The sequence below is a fragment of the Coturnix japonica genome, chromosome 4, assembly GCF_001577835.2.
Source record: "Coturnix japonica isolate 7356 chromosome 4, Coturnix japonica 2.1, whole genome shotgun sequence".
NCBI classification, from domain to species: domain Eukaryota; kingdom Metazoa; phylum Chordata; class Aves; order Galliformes; family Phasianidae; genus Coturnix; species Coturnix japonica.
In genome coordinates, this window is record NC_029519.1 from 80,403,661 (window position 1) to 80,424,702 (window position 21,042).

Sequence of the window (21,042 nt, forward strand, 5' to 3'; positions counted from 1 at the left end):
TGTTCCCACATATAGAAAAACTAATTTCTCCTCGTCTGCATTCCCACAGCTGCCTGTCAATAAATACTCTCTACCTTTCAAGGGAGTCTGAAGTGGAGAATTAAACCTTTTAGCTATATGATCTTCTAACCAAATAGACACAACATAAAATGGGTTTTCAAAAGCAAGTACTTGTTTAATTCTTCTCTGCACCTTCAAAGTTTCCCATCGTCAAATACAAGTTCTCTTGGTTATAACTCTGGCACAAAAGAGGAATTTCCATTAATAGAAAAGGTTCCATGGTGAGAATCTGTACCGAAGGTCAGTGTATACTGACTAACTGCAAGCCCCCCAGCCCACACTCAGTGATGCTGAGTGCAAATTTACTTAATTCAAGAGGGTCACTTAAGCAGAGGAAAAAAGGGAATAGATCCATGCGGCCCCGAAAAGAAGCATCTATCATGTAATCCACTGGACAGCCCAAATTTGGCAGCTGAAACTCCAGAGCCATCTCAGTATTTGACAGCAATTAAAATTAATCTAACATGTTTTCTCCTCAGCAAATTAAGGGTGATACCTCCCACAAGAGAACTTGAAAAAGTTTGCTGAGCTATTACGCCAGCATCACACTTCAACCACCATCCCCAGCAGCTCGCCTGGAGGCAGCCACAGGAGGAGTATGCTAGAATATTATGCAGAGTTTGAAACCCTGTCAATGACTTGTAGTCATTTGCAACACTGAACAGTTTTCCAGTGGAAAGCCCACAAGGACCCAGGCTGCGTCCTGTGATTTCTCAAGCTTTCTCTCAGCTCCATTTTTCATTTCATTTCACTGTGGTTCCGCTCCTCTAGAAAATAAAGCCAAGAAACATTTCACCAAAGTGAATTGGACACCACCTAACTCCAAATCTAAACCTGCTTTCATCTTGCAGTGCCTTGCAAACACGTGGTACCAGGACAGGGTACAGCTGGGAACAGTATAAGAGTATCTGCCTCCTCAAATTAGTTTTATTTCAGTCCTTAGACAAAGAGAGGACAGAACTCATTCTCAGTGATGTGCAATTGCCTGAGCACTCTGAATGTGGAAGTCTGGAATGAGGAACTGTAGCATTCCCCAGGAAATTACTCCAAGTTAATACATACTACACACACATCTCTTCAAAGCAAAAACATTTGTCTGGAACCCATTTTGAAGTCCATTTTACAAGAGACAGAATGCAGAAAGGACAATCTGAATCTAACAGTGATCGAAGAAACTACAATAACAGACTAATGCACATACCTCTTCCTCTGTCATTGATTCTTCAACCCCTTCTTCTTCAACTACAAAACTCTCCTTCAGCTTCAGGTACTCTTCATATTCTCTCTTCTCCTCTTCTTCCTTCGCCTTCCTTTTCTCCTCTTCCTAGAGAGAAAAGGTGACATGTGGTCAGTTTGTTCCTCCTGAAAGGGGGTTTAGTTTTAAGTACAGCTGCGCTTCCTTTATCTGCACTCTGGTCCTACTGTGACAGACTGCAGATAAAAAGCTTCTAAAGCACGTTTGAGTTCTCCCTTGATGGTATCATTCATTTCAAAAGCTGCTCTGACACTCTTAAGATTGCAGTCATCCTAACATGGTGTTATAAGCCAGCACAAGACACCTAGGCTGGTTCTTAACAAGTCTGACACGGGAGAAAACCACTCTTATATAGCAAGCTGCTTTTGTAATTTGCATGAACGTGTTTCTTCTGAAGACCGAGCGACAGGAAGTTCCTGCCCCAACTGTACTTTGATGCAACACCCACATTTCTGCATCCAGCCTCAATTCTGCTCTGACATGCACCAGTGTGTGGGAATGAACACAAAGAGTAATGGAATTACACCGGTCTCCATCTGCAGACATGAAGAAGTTGAACTCCAAGAGCTTCAAGTAAACCTCTCATGACATACAGCAAAATGCATCCATACTGAATGGAAAGAACTGTGCAAACTGCTTTATGACTAGGGAAAATGTATTATTACATAAGAAAAGAGTTTATTTTGTAGGTCTTGATAAGTGGGCAAACATAAGTTCCACTCTTAGTTATGCACAACAAGAACAGTTTCAGTTACCTATGCTGAAATAAATGCCTTTCAAAACCATGTGTGGGGCAGAGAAACTGAAGCTTGTATAGCACTTGGTACAATGAGATGTCAACTTTCCAAACCTCTGCTTGCTATTACAACACAAAGGATTGATTAGTACTTAGAAACATGAGTTCTTTGGATATTACTGTCCGCCTCTGTCCTTTTACTTTACCATTAGCACAGGAATCAATCTCCTAAAGAACAACTCTATTGATTCCTACATGCTTGCCATGCTACATCTTCAGCACTAAAATGGTAATTGCTTCCTCAAATGGCTCGAAAGCAAACTCTTGTTCTGTTAAAACAGGGAGACAGGAACAAGTCATTAAGTGTAATATGAATGATTTTCAGTAAAGACATCATGTAAGGTGCTGAGGTGCCAGAAACAGGTGTAGCAGTGTTGCTCTTAATTAAAATCCCAGTCAAAAAGTGTATTCAGCCCTAACTGCATTCAGCCAAACTCCGAGCAAGTCCTAAGGAAGCATTTTCCACAGTGATATTCAAGGATGAGAAAACCAGAGCTTAGTGCATGTGAAAAGTCAAAACCATTTTTAACCATTATCTCATGAAGAAATCCCGTGGATCTGAGGAAGCGCTTGAGACAAAATGAGACCATTTTCTAGGTCATTCATCATCATAACGATTATTAATAAAAGCTCAGCAGTCATTTCTGTCTTTGCGTTACAGGTGCCAAGAACAACACAACCATAATTCATTCAGAAGCATTCAATTGGTCTCTGCTTGAAAGTACATCAAATTTCATCTCTGTCCTGGAAATACAAGAGTAAGGCACTTAGCTAAGCATTTCCAGCAGCTTTTTCATCAACCACCTAAGAAAAAAACATGCAGCCACTCCTTGCACATGCTTCACCCACCTAAATTCAACCACAATTCAAACTACAGAAAAAGAAGGATTTAGGGAAGATGCAAAGTAAAAGGAACCAGCAACAACAGTAGAAGCTGAGCAGGGGGAGCCCAGCTGAAGTCATGTTGTTTGTTAACACTCATTTTCAGCTGGTGTTCCACCACTAACACTCTTTCACATGCCCAAGTTGTGCAGCAGCTGCATGGAAGGTGCAGAGTCAGACATAGCCAGGTTCCCATGAAAAACAGCCTGTGGGTTATGCATAACCCACACATGGAAACACTCTCAGCACCCCAGGGTCTGCTAATTAAACAGAGCCCAATACTTGTTGCCTACGAGTCACACAGAGGGCACTCAGCTCAAACATGATTGTTATAAAGCCTGTATTTTTATCAGTCAGGATTTTTGTTTTTTGCCCATCCCCATTCTCATTTCATATTAACCACTGTGGAGTTAAGTGGTAATGCACGTCTGCTTAGAGGAGAATAGCTGGGCCATCTCCCTTCAGCAATGGGTGTGGTGGTGGGGAAATCCCAGCTCTATGGAAATTTGGTAACTGCTGATGTTCACCTTCAACTGTCTTTTTTCCCCCCCTAAACTCTGTAATGGGTCCCCTGCTCTCGTCACCCACTTCACCCTTACCACAACCAGGGGCTTGTTACAGCATAGAGATGTTTTCTAACAGCTTTCTATATCACGCTTGAGGAACGTGGCTCTAAGGCAGCCTGGTTTGGTGATTGGTGACCCTGTCTGTGGCAGGAGGTTTGAAACTAGATGATCATTGTGGTCCTTTTCAACCCAGGCCATTCTATGAATGTACCTTCTCATTGCTCATCTCTTACCTTGAGTGCAGTGATTATTTCCATGCCATCAAAAACTCTAATTGTGTCAACGGCATAAAATCCCAATCTTTCATCAGCTCAAACCCAGAGGGACCTGAAAACTCTTTCAGATTTATAGCTGGAAGCAGACCCTGACTCTTGGGACCACAGAGCCTTCCGGAGCCCTGACATGCTGATGAGTAACTGAGAGATTGCAACCTTTAAAGGTTTATCATGCATGAATATTTTTAACAAAGGGTGAGTACCCTTAGAGCACCATTTAGCCAGAACACAGCAAACTGTTCCTAGCTTTCCCTGCAGTAACCCATTTAAGGTGACACTGACACTAAGTGGCATTGGCCTATACACTAAATAGCTCTTCTGAGGGTTTTGCCTAAGCAGCTTTCCCAGAGAGCAAACTGCTGGTTGTGTGCTCTGCCATCTCACCTCCAAATCAGATAAAGGACTGACCTGCTGACAAACAAATCATTTATAGGCAGCTTATTCCACTGTGAAGTGGAAAAGATCTCACTGCAAGAGAAAGGGAGAGCAAACATCAGGCTCTCTACAACCACCACCTGCTTGCAGTCATTCCTTGTTCGTAGCTTGCAGGAAAAGTATGGTAGTTTCTATGTCAAATGCTTTGAGATGCACAGACCAAAGAAATCCTCTTCATGACCATTCTATGATTTTCTATGATGTCACATCCAGCTTTTGTGCTGTTAGTACAGCTTCTGCAGGAACCAAATTGCGACTTTACAAATAACTAATATGACACTGAGTAGACTGAATCCAGGCTGGATGTGGCTCTGAGCAGCCTGGTCTGGTGGCTGGTGACCCTGCACATAACAGGGGGTTTGAAACCAGATGATCATTATGGTCCTTTTCGACCCAGGCCATTCTGTGATTCTATTATGAATTAAACATCCCTCCCCTGTCACTGTTCAGATAGAAATAAAACCTTTAGGAAGTTGGGAGTGTTTCCTACCAGTTCTCATCTCACTAAAATCCGAGTAGGATGAGCCTTCTGCAAGCTTTTCAACCTTGTACTTCCTTAAAGGGAAAGAACGTATTCCATTATTTGGTATAAATATCAAATAACCAAAACTTCAGGACCTCAGTTTTCAACAGCTTCAATAGAACGCAGGGGGCCACTTCTCCACTGCTGAAGTTTTGAAGATCCAGACCATTCTTACTCAGGTACTGAAATGCAAAGCCAAGAGCCTTAATGACATTTCCTGACTTCGGAAACTCTGGGCACAGCTGTGTTTGAGCAATACAAATCTTGTGCTAATACGGCAGCAAACAAATGCCAGCCCCCACTCCCACTGTGGCTTTTTATTTCACAACCACTGAAAGCTCGCTCAGTTGAAGATCAGTAGTTTCTCTACTACATCAAACTAAGTTTCAAGAGCAGCTCACACTGCAGTGGGTTTGCAGGCAACGCACCCTGTTGAACACTGCATTTTAGTATAGAAGAGAGACAGAACCGCTGTGAGCCCTGCATCTGCATAAACCATATGCAGTTTTAGCACAGCAGAGGTAAGCTATTGAACTAAAATCTACAAAAATCCCTGTGCAGGGTGAAAAAAAGCTTTCTGGCTAACAAGCTGCAAGGCTTTTTGATGAAGACACTGTTTTGCAACATCAGAGGAAGTTCGCTCTCATTGATAAGGTGTCGGTTGGTAAACCATCTCACCACTAAAAAACTCCAAGAGTGAAAGGGAAATCCCCAGGGTAAAGCAGAGCTGAAGCAAATGCCAGTTATAAAGGAGCTTCCTCGCACACGTAGCCAATCAGGTCACTGAACACTGGAAAGGAAACTTGAATTTAAAAATATATATTATTTGGTTTGCAACACAGAAGCCAAGGGGCAACCACATTTTATTTATACGTGCATACAAATATGTTTGGACAGAACCAGGGGGGTGTTTTTCTCAAGAATACGCAAGATTTTAGCCCCTGCAGTTCCACTGGAAGGGAGAGTTACCAATTAAACTGCATCACACTATAGAGCTGGCCAAAAATAACTAGAGAGAGCTATCTTTGCCTATAGAAGAAAGAGAGGGTTCATGAGACGCAAGAATTCATCATTTCCACTAGTCTCCCTATCTCAAACCACTTGCAGGGGATGCGTGTGAAAGGTTTAGCAGCCCCAGTGACTTTATCATAAAGATCAGAACCTGGTAATGACACACTGGAACAGGTTGCCCAAGGAGGCTGTGGATGCCCCATTCCTGCAGGCATTCAAGGCCAGGCTGGATGTGGCTCTGGGCAGCCTGGTCTGCTGGTTGGTGACCCTGCACATAGCAGGGGATTGAAACACAATGATCACTGTGGTGCTTTTCAACCCAAGCCATTCTAGGATTCTATGATTTCCACAGGATCCACAACACAATTCTGTATCGTCTTCTGTTTGGCCTTCCTCATTATTTAGGGGACTTTCAGACAGCATTTAACAGAGCAGGAATCATCCAGATCTATTGAAAGGTTGCAAAGCAGCTCTTCTTGACACAGAGCCAGTCTCACTGTTCATGGAAGTCAACACAATTCTGGGAGCACTTCTTGGGAGTGGGAGCAAGGAAAAAACAAACAAAAAACACACAACTAAAATTTTCCCTACTGTTCCTCAGACAAGACTAAAGCAAATATGAATAGCAAGACAGGTTTATGTATCTGAGCAATATTTGAGCCTCTAGTTGTCCTTTGGACTGCCAGGCACAGAACTGAAGTAAATCAAAGCCTTAATTCACATCACTCATTTTCACTTAGCCTTGCAAAATGTAGGTATAAGCATTGTAGTACAGTCTTCATTAGGTGTACTGAAGATCAAAATGAAACCAAATGAGATTTCCCTCATTCAACCAAAATAAATTATTCAGCTCTAAATTGAAAAGAAGGTGATGATTAAAAAAAAGTTAAATATGTTAATAAGCACTTCATGAAGAGATCTCCCTGTCTGGGTGGAATTACACCCTTATTTGCTATCCAGCTCTTCAGCTGTGCCCAAGTGATCTTGATTAGCCAGCTGTACTGCTAAGCCCTAGGACAAATTTGGAGGTAACCAATGGGACAACTTCTTTGTCCTGAGTTATAGCTCACTTTGAGCATGTTGGCCCAGCTCAGCTGCTGTGTGATTAGCAATCCACCTGTCTTATGGGCTGCCACTCTGAAACTGAAATGCTCTTAGCCTTGTCTAAAGGAAACGACACCAAAGCAATGCTAGCATCCAGCCAGCGTGCACTCCTAATCTCCTTTAGAGCATTGGACTGTTCAGGTTCATCTCAACCAACTCTTCAGGGTTTCAAGGATATTAAATTCCTAAAATCTTAAGTATTTGAAACGTCAAGGAGCTGGGTGCAGACAATATACTTATTAAAAGAATACACCACTAAAAGAAAACTTGCCATCTCTGTTCTCCCTTATGCTTTGACCTGAAGGGTGGACAAGTCCCCAAGTAAGCAGGATGGACAATAGATGGGTGTTTTAAAGGCAGCCACAGTTCATCTGGTCTTTCTGAGCTGGAAGCATAGGGAGAGAAAAGGGAAATGTTTAGAAGGAGAGCAAACTGCAAGGCAGAGGCTTGTAATACTGAAGTGCATGGGAAGGGGGAAGCATTAGACAGAGATCCATATGAAAGGCACATCTGATGGTTTTACTGATGTGAAACATCTCTGACTAGCCAAAATTAGTTTTCATACCCTCAACAGAAGAAGGGGGGAAAAGAAATGTCTTTTCTTCTTTCAAAAAGTTATCAGCAGAACACCCTGCTTGCACAAGCTGCACTTACAATGAATTCAAATAAATCTGCTCACCACAAAGCACAGATTTGCACATTTAAGCATCACGGAAAATTCACGCTGAATGCTGGGGGCTACACTCTCCTGGGACTGCGATTACTCAGCTCAGGATTGCACAGAACACCTTGCTCTTTGCCTCCGAAAGCACACTGTTCTATCAGACACCAAAGCTACAACACATCTTACTCAAGCACCAAAGAGCACGAAGCTCCAGCTCTTAGCCAGTAGCACTGATGTCTGGGACGCACAAAGCAGCTTTGAAATCAGTCTGCCACCCCCACTGATGAAAGGCTTTTTAACAAAGACACTTCAGTTGCACAGGATCTGTTTTTCTGGGTCACTCCTAACATGCACCTTCATACATACAGGTTAGAAATCTTTAATTATAAAGCACATGTAAAGTTTGTGTAATTAGGACAAAATAGTACAATTTTACATGACAGTTGCAGAAGTGGTTGATAATGTCTTTCACTTTCTGCCCTGCTGGTTACAGCTGTCAGGCAGGCAGACCTAATGAGCATCAGCAAAGGGCACAAGTTGCAACATGAAGAATTTTATCATGCGTGTGATCACCTATTGGAATTGGGGCTCAGCATGATTGAGACATTTTCCACACCTAGAGACAGTGAAAGCTTATCTGGACAAGGTTCTGAGCAGCCTCCAGAGATCCCTTCTAACCTATGCCATTCTAAGGTTCTGAAAACTAAACTTCTATCCGACATCAAGCCAACTTCTCCTATAGTGGAGTACAACATCTTCATAAACATGCACTGAAATAGACCCCATCAGACTAAGGGCCAATTTTTAAAGCTATGTTTGTCAACATAAACTGACCAAAAAATCTGTCACTATGGAATAGGAGGCTCACAGGCTACTGGATCCACTGCAGGAGAGGTTTCATTTAGCCCTGGCCTCCACTGTGGGTTGGTCCTTGCTGCTAAGATGTGTGTGCTGATGTTTGGAGTAAGAGCTTTCACACCTGCCAAGCACCTGGGGAAACAACACTGCGCCCTGCAGTTGAAATCACTGCGTATCACATTAATTCATATAAAAATGGAGCAACAAAACAAACAAAAAGATGTATGTAATAGCACTGAATACCAAATAATTTTGCTATCACAGAACTTAGAGCGATTCAATCTCCGAGACAAACTTGGTTCAGAATTTCCATCTGTGAGTGCAACCAATCCTACCTGCCGTTCTTCTTCAAGGCGGATTCTCTCCTCTTCTTTCCGCCTTTCCTCTTCTCTCTTTGACTCCAGCTTTCTCCGTTCCTCTCGCTCTGCTTCCTCAGCCTTAAACAAAAAGAAAGAAGCCCTTAAACAACCAACAAAAGAAATGCAAGACAGGCTTTAATCTTCCTCAGTACACATCTTTCACCTTCATGTTGTAAAGACTAAGGGAGGGGTGTTCCAGTGTGCCTCTTCAGAAATAATAACCTAGTACAAGTCATTATGATTCAACCTGTCTCTTCAAATCTACAAATTCCTACTGTTTCTAACCAAACCCAGCAAAGGGAGATTGACTCAGAACAGTAAAAATAAAGATATTTTGTGCATTGTTTAGGAATCTTTTGTTTCTTAAGCTGTGGTTTAGTGGATTTGAGGTTTTGAATGTTTCAGCAACGACAACTTAACTGAAAAATTTATTTGGTCACATGGGACAATAAAAATCAGCAGGTTTTAAAATGAAACAAAAAGAACCTTCACTCAACCAAGTGATGCACATCATTCAACTTTGCTCACACTTTTCACACACACAAAAAAGAAGCTAATTAAACAGAATGACTATGGGAAGCAATGATGCAAAGGGAGCGAGTGAGAAAAGGATGGCAAGTTTACACAACTCATTGGGTTTGTTGCTAATCAGCCATCCTTTCTATAGGCCAAACCAGCATGGTGTAAAGCAGGAACTGAATGGATATATCAGGTACCTCAAAATTCTTTTGGGTGTCTGTCACCACAATTTTTTGCTGATATCACTGTTCAGGTTTTACTCTGAGCTTTGTATGTGGCAGAAATGCTTACCTCTCTCTGAGCTTTTCTGGCTTGCTTCTCTTCTAACTTCCTCTGCTTTTTTGCTCCAATTTTCCCCGTCACCTGAAGTTCTGGCACCTCCTCAGCATCATCTTCCTCTACAAGATTGCATTAGAAAGCAAACAACAAGTTGTAAATCATATGTGAGAAGTCCATTCAGGAAACATGACTGCTTCCTAGGAAAGCAGCAGCACATGAATAAGATACGCACATGTATTTCAGATGAGATAGATGGAAAAAGGCAAATAAACCCTCCACAAAGTAGCACTAATGAGGCAACACAAACTCAAGTCAGAGGTGAAAGTGCAGTTGATATTTAAATCCTAGACTTAGTTGCAACAACATCATACATAAATAGTTCACTGTTGTATGACAAGTGGCTGTGTATAAAGGTGATCTCTGCAAGTGTGGAATATGAAAGAAGAGCTTTTAAAGATGGCCGTTTCCCTTCCCTCCTCATCCTTCACATATTTCACAAGTATTTGTGAAATATTTATATTTATTTCCTAACTGAAATTAGCCCACAGTCTGACCATAGCCTTCAGAGGGAGGTCATCAGCTCACTCCATCAAATCCTACCCAGAGATGACTGTAGTGTGGCAATTGTCAAAGCTGGTTTGGCAGCAGGATGTTTCCCCATAGAGAACTCTCTCCAGAGAAAGTGATTCCTTCTTACTGCTTTGAAGGAACCCAAAGAAATTGCTGTTTAAGAAGCACATGGATGAACAGTGCTCACCCCTATGCAGAACTAACTCTGAAACACTTGTTTTAATAATTTCAATACACAGTATGGTACTATGGTTAAGCCACTAAGACACATCAACAGGACCAAATGCAGTTGAGATCTGCATAGGTGGCTCATGTAATTTAGCAGTTTTCAGGATACGGAAGTTAATATGAGGCAGGCTTGCTAGTTTGGGCTTCAGAAACCCTGGCATCTGATCACTGATATGATCAGAAGGGTTCCCCCCTCCTCCATCTCAAAGAAACACTGTCTAATCTGAGTATCCCCATAATTTTGCTGAACCTTAAAAAATATTAAATTTAATTAATTAATATTAATTAATTAATCCTGGACCAAGAGGAGGTCCAAATGCAATGGGTGAGCAGCACCGCATTAGCAGTTAATATTTCCAATTCATAGTATAACCAAGTAGGTTGTGGATGCCCCATCCATGCAGGCATTCAAGGCCAGGCTGGATGTGGTTCTGGGCAGCCTGGTCTGGTGGTTGGAAACCCTGGGGGTTGAAATCAGATGATCCTTGTGGTCCTTTTCAACCCAGGCCATTCTGTGATTCCTGATTCTGGTATTATCCCATAGGAAATTATTTCTGGAAAAAAAACCACAAACATGAAACACCACCTCCAACACAATTCAACCCAAAGCTTTAAGTGCTTTTCAGATTTCACCTATATTGAAGATACTCGAGCCAGAGGTCAGGCAGAAGTCTAACAAAGCTTTTAAAGCATTTTTCCAGTCCTGCACCAAGCACGCTTATGTTCAGTAATGTCTGCTTTCCTTCAATTTAAAGCATCTGATGTGATCCCCTAGGTCCAGCTTCCTTCCAAGCTTCCAAGCATGGAGTTACATTCAACAACAGCAGATGCAGCCTGTGATTCAGCAAAGCATTAAAGGTCAACAATGCACTCAACCTGGGTGCAATTAACATCTGCTAAATAAACCTGAATACGCCGACAAGAGGATAAGCACTTGGTATGAGAATTTGCTGAATCAATCAGTTATTACAGTGCAAGAACTGCTGCACCAAAAGCAGAGAGGATGTTGCACAAAACCAGATTGTTTTGTTTTCTTAAACAGAAAGAAGCTACTGGAAGCTATAATTTCAGCCACGTGAAAGTGCTTTTCACATACTCACATGTAGCTGACAACAGTCCAGCGTACCACACACTGTAACTGCTGGTGTGCTTCAAATGTGATGTGACAATCTGGTTTACATAAATATGGCTTTCAGAGAACCTCAGCTTTTCCTCAGTGTTTTAGAGGCAAAACAACATGCAGATGTTTGAATCACTTGAAATTTAAACAGTTCCTTTAAAAAATATCTTCTAATACCACTAAATAACCATTAGTACTGATGTTCTCTGTCAGGATAAGAATTTGCACAGTAGTGTACAAGTAGAATGAAACATCCCACATCATGACTTCAGATACCTTTGACATTCATGTCAAAAGGCCTTGCTTCCTCCTTAGTTTTGAAAGTGAAACAAATGAACTTCAAGGTCAGGCTGGAAAGGGCTCTGAGCACCTGATGGAACTGTGGGTGTCCCTGGTCACTGCAGGGGGGTTGGACCAAATGGCCTTTATGTGTCCCTTCCAACTCCAATCCATCTATGATTCAATGATTCCCACCCCCAAAAAAGAGTGCAAGCAGTAGATATGGCTACTCACACTCAACTCTTCAGGCACGGCTATGCTTGATTTACTATTTACACAACACCTCGCAAAAAGGATAGGAGAAAGGGAGGAAGGTGCCAGGCAAAACAAAATTAACCCTGAAGACAGCAGACATATGCATGTTATTGAGACTGAATATGACACCAGCTACTGGAAAGGAATCAGTCCACCATATGGAAAGGTGCGGGCATTCATGAACAACGCACCACTGCAGTGGCATAATAATGACTTTCTTTTAATTTATTTTTAAAGTCTGGTACCTACCCAGTCTAGGAAACAAATGAGACATATGCTTATTAATATGTAGCCACAAGATCAGCCTACGCTGCAGATAGAGAAAGGACAGTAAACAAGGGACATGAGCCCCTTTGAGCAGAAGTCAAACAACTTCAAGCTCTTTCTTGAACCAAGCCATATGGCACAACTGAGAAACCACACACCTACCTCTTCTACACACCATCTGCACTTGTCTCAAGGGCAGGAAGAACACTGTGGATACCCTGATATCACTAAGACTCTATATGAAGCGTAGCAAGTCAAAAGTAACTTTTGATTCACTAGGCAGGATATTAGTAATCAGAACTTAACTGTACTAGAAAAGTTTTCCCACTGATTAAGCATTAAAATTATTCCAATTATGTGCATTAATATTACCTTATTTCCAACTGTTTCACAAGGGATCACAACAGCATTTATGCACCACTAAGATAACAACTGCAATTCATTTTTAGGCATTATTCCTCCCCCCCAAATATTCATGCAAGAACTTTTCATGTAAGAGTTGAATGCTGGATTTAAAAAGCAATAATGGGCTTTTTAATATGGCCAATCACTACAGATTATAAACGTACACAGACTTTATTATTTGTTTTGTGCTTTGTTTCTCAGTTGTGATTAATACTTGTAGAGGAAAACGTGAAATTCTAACCCCCAGTGTCTTGCCAAGCAAAAGAAGAGAGAAGTCTATGATTTAATTTACGTTGGAACCATCAGCTTTACCTTATATTTTAATTTACAAGCTAGAGGCTATGACAGGATTATTAAAAGCTCTTGGCTTTATCATTATCAATTGTGTAGAGGTCATTTAAATTTAACTCAGCTTTCACTGCGCTGCATATTCCAATATCTGTTCTCAGATGCACAGGGCTAACTACTGAGAGAAAGGCAAGGAATAATCTGCCCAATGAGGTTGTGGATGTCCCATCATTGTTCTCTGACAACAAATAAATGGGATCTGAAATTAACACTATTTGTTCTCATTATTCCATGCCACAAACAATCCACAACCTGACACTATTCATCTCTTTTCCCTCCCTTCCTTCCACTGCTTGGCTTGGCCCTCTCCTGCTCCAATTATTAATATCTGAAATCCACACATAGTCATTCCTTGCAGTAAATGTCTTTGCCATAGCTAGCCCCACAAAGCCACCTCTGTTTAGGTTTAGTTTAAATTAAGATCCAACAGAGATAATCAAGTCTGCTCTCAAACAGGGCTATGAGGAGCAAGCCAACCAGACAAATACAGAACTCTCCTTCCAGACTCATCTTCCATTGGGAAAGGCACATGCACTGTGCTACAAGCATGCAGTACAGGTACACTTTGAGGCACACAGATTTGAATGACAGCTGCCTCCATTGCAGTGAGCTGCAAGACAGCAGCGTTATGACTGGTTTGAAGTTGCGGAACACAAGCCAAACTCTTCTGTTCTAAGTCACATTGAAGGAACACAGTTCAGGGGCTTCAGTCATTTGAAGAATTACTTTGTCACCCATGAAAAGTATCACCCCAGCAACCTTTGGCCATCAGAAAATATTAACAGATGTTGACTTTCTCAAAGGAGATGACCTCCTTTGAGTATTTGACTAACCACTGAGAAACATTACTCAGCGAAACCGAGCCAGCGTAGGCAGACGGCTAGCGGCTGTGTCCCCATAGAGCAGCGCAGCCCACATGGAACCCAAGAATAAGGGACCTACATACATAGCGTGGGCTGCAATTCTGGTATGAAAGTCAAGGCATTTATTGCTTCCCTCTTTCTGTCTGTACCAACCTGCAAGTCATTTAGTAATTTAGGTGCCTTACCCCACCCAAGCTATAGGAAGAAATTACACTCTAACTTAAATCCACTTGCAATGGGTGGAGATTTGAATATTCAATCAGTTACTATCCCTGTCTGTATTAAATGACTCTTCCCTACCTGGACATGCAAAGAAATAAAGCTAAGCCTAACAACTACAGAAGGGATAATTATAAGCTACCAAGGTTCTGATCCTAATGCCACAGTTTTTGTCCCCCACCCACTACTCTGTTAGAGATTTCAATACTGGCACAGTATGACAACTCAGCACAGGCAGCAGAAATTGTGGGCTACTATTTTACCCTTGAAGCTCAGGTCAGATGAAAAACAGAAGACATTTATGCTAACCACAACTCCAAAGCCTGCAAGGGTTGCTTTGAGCCCATTTCCTAATGTCAGCAGAACTGGCTCCTGGTAGGCAGAGTACTTCAATGGTAACAAGCAGTTCTTACCTGACACCACCTCTATGTCTGTGGCAGCAACACTGGCAGTGAAAAATATCCTCTTCAGCTGTAAATGTCTAGAAGCCTTCTAGAGCAACAAGAACACTTACAAGTCAAAAGCAAAGAAACCAGACTGGCTGGTTCTTAGTATGTCTCTATACCACCAAATAATTTCACTCTTCAACTATGAGTGCCCCAACTGGTCCTGCACTGCACAAGCTCTGCAAGCATTCTGGGCTCTATTCTCATAGGAGTCAGCTCATTTTTGTAACACAAAACTGAGCTGTGGTTGTTGGGACAACCTGCTATTACAATAGGTTAAAGGGACACAGCAACGACACAGAAAACACACATGACCTCTGCCTAGAGGAGACAAATTGTACAGGATGTTACGTTACATGGCCACAGAGTGGGCTTCAAAACATGTCATTCATCCTTCTTCAAGGGAAGAAGCAACTAGGGACAGGTGCTTCTTTCCACAACTATACTATTAATGCCCATATGCAGTCTCCAAAGGCTGTGCTACTGCTGCGTAGTAGGGCTCAGGCACTTGGAAAAGCCATCCCACCATACGAATGGGAAACAAAGCAAAAACACGTGGAAGTACAAAACAGAAGAGCAAGAAGCTGTATGAATATGAAAGAAACATTAAAAAAAAAAATAGAAGAAATGTCATTTCAAAGAAAACTTCATGCAAGAGCTGCAACGCTTGCATCTGATATACAGAAGGCTGCAAAAGAATTATTTATAAAGCCCAATGACACAGCCTCACAGACTCACTAGCAGTGACAAAATAAGAGAAGTCGTTTGCTTTGGCAGCTCAATTTCAGCCTTTGGCATCAAAACTTCTGATGCCTGGAGTTCAAGAAAAAAGCTTTTCTGATCTCGTTTTCTTTGCAGGATGTTCTCACGTGGAAAGAAAGAAGCAAAGTTGAAGAGTTCAGGCCTGTCAGTTTTCCGTTTGCGCAACTGTTGGACATAATTAGCTTGGAGAGCATGTTTACCTGCCAACGTAAGTGGAAAATGCTTCCTACAAACTGCATGACAAGAAAGCCAGGAGAAAGTGCAATTAACCAATTATGGCATCACCCAGATACGTGCTCACCACTTCTCACTAGTCTAGGCCAAAGCCACTGGAAGCTCAAGTGAAGCAAGGTCCACTTCTATTAGTACTCAAGTAGAAACCTTAAGAATTTAACCTACTAAGTGAGCACAAAAGGAATTTGGTTAGAATTATGGTGATACCTTCTCTGTGGAGGTAACAGAGATGTGTTAAGTTTCACCAGAGGAGTGAGTGGGATGTGTGGGGTATAGAAAGGTGTTATTCATCATCGCTTTCTTGCTTATAACCACACTAAGCAAGTATAGCTATTAATTGTAGATCCCGCACAGGACTAAGGGACTCTTTGCCAACAGTCTGCTGGCAGGCAGAAAAAATGCTGCAGTCAGCAGCGATCTCAGCTAATTGGGCTTGATCCTGATCACCAACCAGATGGTTTCTCTGCAAGTAAACTCCAGATTCTGCAAAGGTTACGTTGGGGAATTAATTCTTCACACCAACTTGCACTAAATATTGTAGAGCATGGCGATGATTCTATTTACTTCAATAGAATTACCTCTATTTAACCTGCATGTCTAAGAGGAAATACAAAAGGCAGCTTCTGCAAAGCAAGAAGATAAGCTGTAAAGACAAACAGACCACAGTCAAGCTTTATATGGATCCCAATCCATTAAAATGAACACTTTTCTTCAGGAGCCAATCGTACCCCACAGCATTTGCCACTGAGGCCCAGTCTAATGCCTGGAAGTTGAACTGTACCAAGCATTACCTTCCACCCATTCCTCTGCCTGCTGTGCTCTCCTCTGGGCCATCATCCTGTTTCCCAGGTTCCTCCGGCGTCTTGGCATCCCGTCACCCCGCTCTTCAACATAGGGCCGAGGTCTGACCGCTGCAGCCACATCTTGCTGGTGCTCCTCCTCAGCTGCAAAAGGGAAATAAAACCAATGAGAGCTGTTATCCCTGCTTGCTATAGTTGTCTTTTTGCCAGTCAGCTTTTGCAGCCAGAAGCACAGTACTAATGCCATGATATAAGCTTTGCATATTCCTGCTGATAATTGCACATTCTGTTGATAAGAGAAACTCGTATCTGTGTATGTTGTAACTTGTTCAGTCCTGCAAAGTATTAACCACTCTGACCCTCACACAGCTCAGTACTCAATCTGTCTCAGAAAACCACAGAACGCCTCATTTACTTAAACTCAGGACATATTTTTGGGCCTTGCTGGATTATGTGGTCTCCCAGCAGGAGTATAAAGCGCTCTCTACGCTCTGCCAAATCTCCAGCAGCCTCTGATCCAAACAATGCCTTCCCAAATAAAACTACCATTAGCATATCTGTCATCAGAAAATAACATTCATTATAACTGAATCTACATGACGATCAAAGGTGTGCTTGCAGCTCATCCCAGTATACCTCAACTAGCTTCAAAGCAGCCAACTTCAGTGCTAATAACTACGTAGCTGCTGCAGCACTGAGCTCGGAGTGAGCAGGGGAAGTATTTGGCCAGCAAAGCTACTTGCAGTTCAGAACTGCAACTAGATTTAATTGCAGACCCCCAGGAAGCTCACAGCACAAACAGGCACCGTGACATTTTGAATTGAGTCACTGCGCTATCGTTCTGCTGTCACCCTCCTGTTCTCATCCACTCCTTCTGTCTGGGGACCAAACCAGAGCTGTAATAAATGACAGCACATAGGCTTTAGCAATCAGATAACATTGCTTCAGGACTTGCTCAGGCTTATTTGTAGTGTGATGATGCTTATTCTGAAGGCTACTCAGCGGAGAAGGAATACTGGTAAAGTTACTTAAGTGCCAGAAATGCTTTTCGTCTGCAAAAATAATTGTTATACAGATGCAATATTTCTCTCCATAAATGATTGAGATACCCTGCAATTCAAACCTCAGCATCCCTCCAGCTGAAAGCTTCGATGTGTCTACCTCGCTATTTTCCAAAGGTGGTTTTGCACAGTGTATCAGCTGTAAAGCTGTAATGTCCATTCACCCTGGGGCTTGGTTTTGGTTTCCATCATCCTGTGAAACAGAGATTGCTTTGCATTTTATGAAAGAGGGATCTATTTATGAGCCACGTATTCATTTCAAGTTGGCATTTTTAACCCTTCACAGAGAAGCACATGTGAATGAAGCTATCCTGTTTCCTCAGTTCAATTCTCTCCAAGTGACACAGAATATCTCAAAGCTGACCACTTTTAATGGGGATCAGAAAATAGTAAAAAAAACACCCCCAAACCTGACCTATATAATGGTCAAGTCCATAGGGCAGCTGTTGGACAATACTTATCTCTTCAGATCTCCAAAGTATTCAAGCAACAGAAGATACCTAGACATAACAGCTTGTAATTTAGCATAAGAAGATACACTTTACTGCATCTCTTTCTTTCCCACTGCCTGCAGCTTCGCTTTGCAAAGCGTTCAGCTGGAAATCATCTGGGAAACATGTTTATTACTTGCATATCCATCCATCCTTCGTGAGGGGGAGGAGAAAAGAATCACCTCATCTATGTGCAACGTGCTTATACCTGCAGTGTCAGGGGTCAAAGATATGTCTGTGCAGCTCAGGACTCACCTGCTCTTTCCAATATACTTAATGTGCTCTCCTTCTCTTTCCACTCCCCCATGCTCTGGAAATAACAGACTGAGCAGGGGTGTGGCTGGTGGTTGCAAGCAGAGAATACACTTATAAACTACCTTACTTGTATTCTCAGAACTGGATTGACTGTCAGATTTGGGGTCAAGCATGACTATCTGTCAGGTTAGGCCCTAGTGTTTTTCACCTCCCCTCCTGCAGCACAGGGTGTGGTTTAGCTGCTGTGATTATCTGGATATATCTCAGTTCATTTTCCTGTAGCTGCAGAGGTCTCAGACTGAGCGGCACCCCAGGCTAGCCAGTTCATGCATAGATTAGTCACACAAGAACTAATTAGACTTGATACGGAGCCATCCAAGTGAAACTCAATGACCAACATTATATAGGTCAGACAAATTGATCCGGGAGTTGCTTGATGGTTTGCAGAAAGGCAGGCCAGAAGAAATTAATTAGATAAAGCCCTCAATTAACAGGCAATACAAACAAAATATTAAAGAGACGTCTGGAAAATGAATGATGCTTCAACAAAGCTTGGTGTAGCTTTTATTCTAAGCTTTAAGATCCCTGCTATCAGCTTTCCAAAAGGCCAAGGAACCAAAAAACAAGAGCAAAAACCTCATTTCAGGGTGCAGGGGGATGAGCTCTGCATTTTCAGAGACATCAGTTCAGTGCAGAGGCAGTAATTATTTCACCCAGCTTGTCAGGCACTGCAAAGCAGTAGCTGTGAGTCTGCACTTCTGCTATCAGAGCCATTAGAGAAACAGAGCAGAACTTTACTCTGAGAACAGAACTCTTTCCTAAACTGGATGCGAAGCACCACTGTCCTATCACTGCAATGAATACTGTGAAATCTTTCAGCACCTTGGCTTTCTAGGACTTAATTTGACAACCCCCAGGTAGAAACCTGCTCCTTTCCGAAACTATGTAAATTTCCACTTGCTCAGAGCAAATACATTTTCCCCTGATAAGCAATCTTTTGCCTATCACAGCACGTTGTACTCAGTTCTATCAGATAAGCAAGTCCATCGGTGTAACACCTGGGCTGGCAAGTTTCGAGACAGTCCTCAAGACAGCAGGGAGAGCAGAGCTCCACCTGCTGCACCCTTAAGCACCAGCTACGCTTTCCTCTGCATTTACAGCATCCAGCATCTTTCACCTTCCTGCAAACCCATCCTGTGAAGTTCAATGAGAAAGTGACTCAGAATGCAACAGGTGGAAGCTTACTCAGTGTCCCTGAAGTAGCACTTTTGCACGGCGCTGCTTATCCTACCAGGGCCTGTTTCCAAACAGATATGCCACACGTGCGTCAAACCCAGCAAGGCTGCCTTTTTTCTACCCTCAGCAGAACAAGCTCAGGCATGATTTTGCTTGAAGTGACCTTTCTCAGGAAATACAAAGTTTGAGCAGGCTGTTTCTGAAGATGTTGAAGTGTAATTCTGCAAGTGAGAGCATAAAGAGTTATCATCCCCCAAGTCTCAAACATTCTAAGAAGGGAGGGCTACCACCATAAGGTCAAGCTCCCCTTGTTTCAAGTTCTTTCCATGCAATAGGATACACTGAGCAGCAGGACTGCAGCAGCTTCCTTTTCTACCTAAGACAAAGGAAAAGGAATTAACACACCTCAGCAGTTGTGAAAAATGATTTCTGTTATGCAAAGAGAATGAAGTCAGCCCTGCACACTGAAATGCCACAGAGGAGCTTTTACTGATAGAAAACAGGCTGTCCATTCTCTTCAAGCAGTACAGTAAAAGGTGAGACCAATCAGGAAGTGTCACAATGATGACGCTGAAGAAATGACTTCAAAACAACGGCATTATTCTTAATATAAACTAATTGTAACCAGGCTGCTCAAAAATAGCATGGAAGCTTCCTGAGGAGTCAGATCATTTAAAACAACAGCTCTAGGCTTCAATTAAGTTCGGATTTTATAGGCTTGAGAGGGAGAGAAAAAGAAATCCTCCCCAGCCTCACAGCTTATGATTTATGTAAGTTATAACACAAGTCAAGCTCAGGAAATAATTCATCTCCAGCAGCCTCATTTCTCCGGGGCAGGAATCACAGAGTTTTCCCAGATGATCAGCTCTAAGCAATGAGGAGTCAAGATAATCAGAAGGCTGGGGCACCTCCCTTATGAAGAAATGAGGGAACTGGGATTGTTTAGCCTGGAGAAGGCTGTGGGGGGACCTCATTGTGGCCTTCCAATACTTGAAGGCAGAGTATAAACAGGAGGGGGAATGGCTGTTTATGAGGGTGGACAGGGATAGGACAAGGGGGGATGGTTTTAAACTGAGACAGGGAAGGTTTAGGTTGGATCTTAGGAGGAAGATTTTCACTCAGAGGGTGGTGACACACTGGAACAGGTTGCCCAAGGAGGCTGTGGATGCCCCATCCCTGCAGGCATTCAAGGCCAGGCTGGATGTGGGTCTGGGCAGCCTGATCTGCTGGTTGACCCTGCTTTTCAATTGATCCATAGAGACTTAAGTCACCCAATAGACTCATCATCATCAGCGCTTATCAACATGAAATGAATGGGTGCCAAGTGGATGGGGCCAGGCTGTTTTCAGTGGTGCCCAGAATCAGGACAAGGGGCAGAGGGCACAAAACAGAGCCCAAGTTCTATAGAAGAACAAGGAGAAGTTGCCCACAGGGGAGGTGGGGATGTATCCAAACCCACTTGCATGCTTTCCTGTGTTTCCCACTATAGAGAACTGCTATAGAGGGGTTTGGGGGTGGAGGGGTTGGACTGAGGGGACCTCCAGAACTCTTAGAAACGAACACAAAACGACCCCTGAAGCACCGTAATTCTTGTTAACAAGGCCAGGCAGAGTTGGA

General features: G+C 42.6%; 1 protein-coding gene across 1 annotated transcript in view; it reads right to left on the reverse strand.

The window, feature by feature from the left end:
- DDRGK1 (DDRGK domain containing 1) overlaps positions 1-21,042 on the reverse strand; it is a 30,083-nt gene that overhangs the window by 8,716 nt on the left and 325 nt on the right. Inside the window, exons 2-5 of the mRNA XM_015863025.2 lie at positions 16,374-16,526; positions 9,599-9,705; positions 8,765-8,866; positions 1,262-1,384 (exon numbers count right to left, since the gene is read on the reverse strand). Coding sequence (XP_015718511.1) covers positions 1,262-1,384; positions 8,765-8,866; positions 9,599-9,705; positions 16,374-16,526 — 485 coding nt within the window. The remainder of the gene's footprint in view (positions 1-1,261; positions 1,385-8,764; positions 8,867-9,598; positions 9,706-16,373; positions 16,527-21,042) is intronic.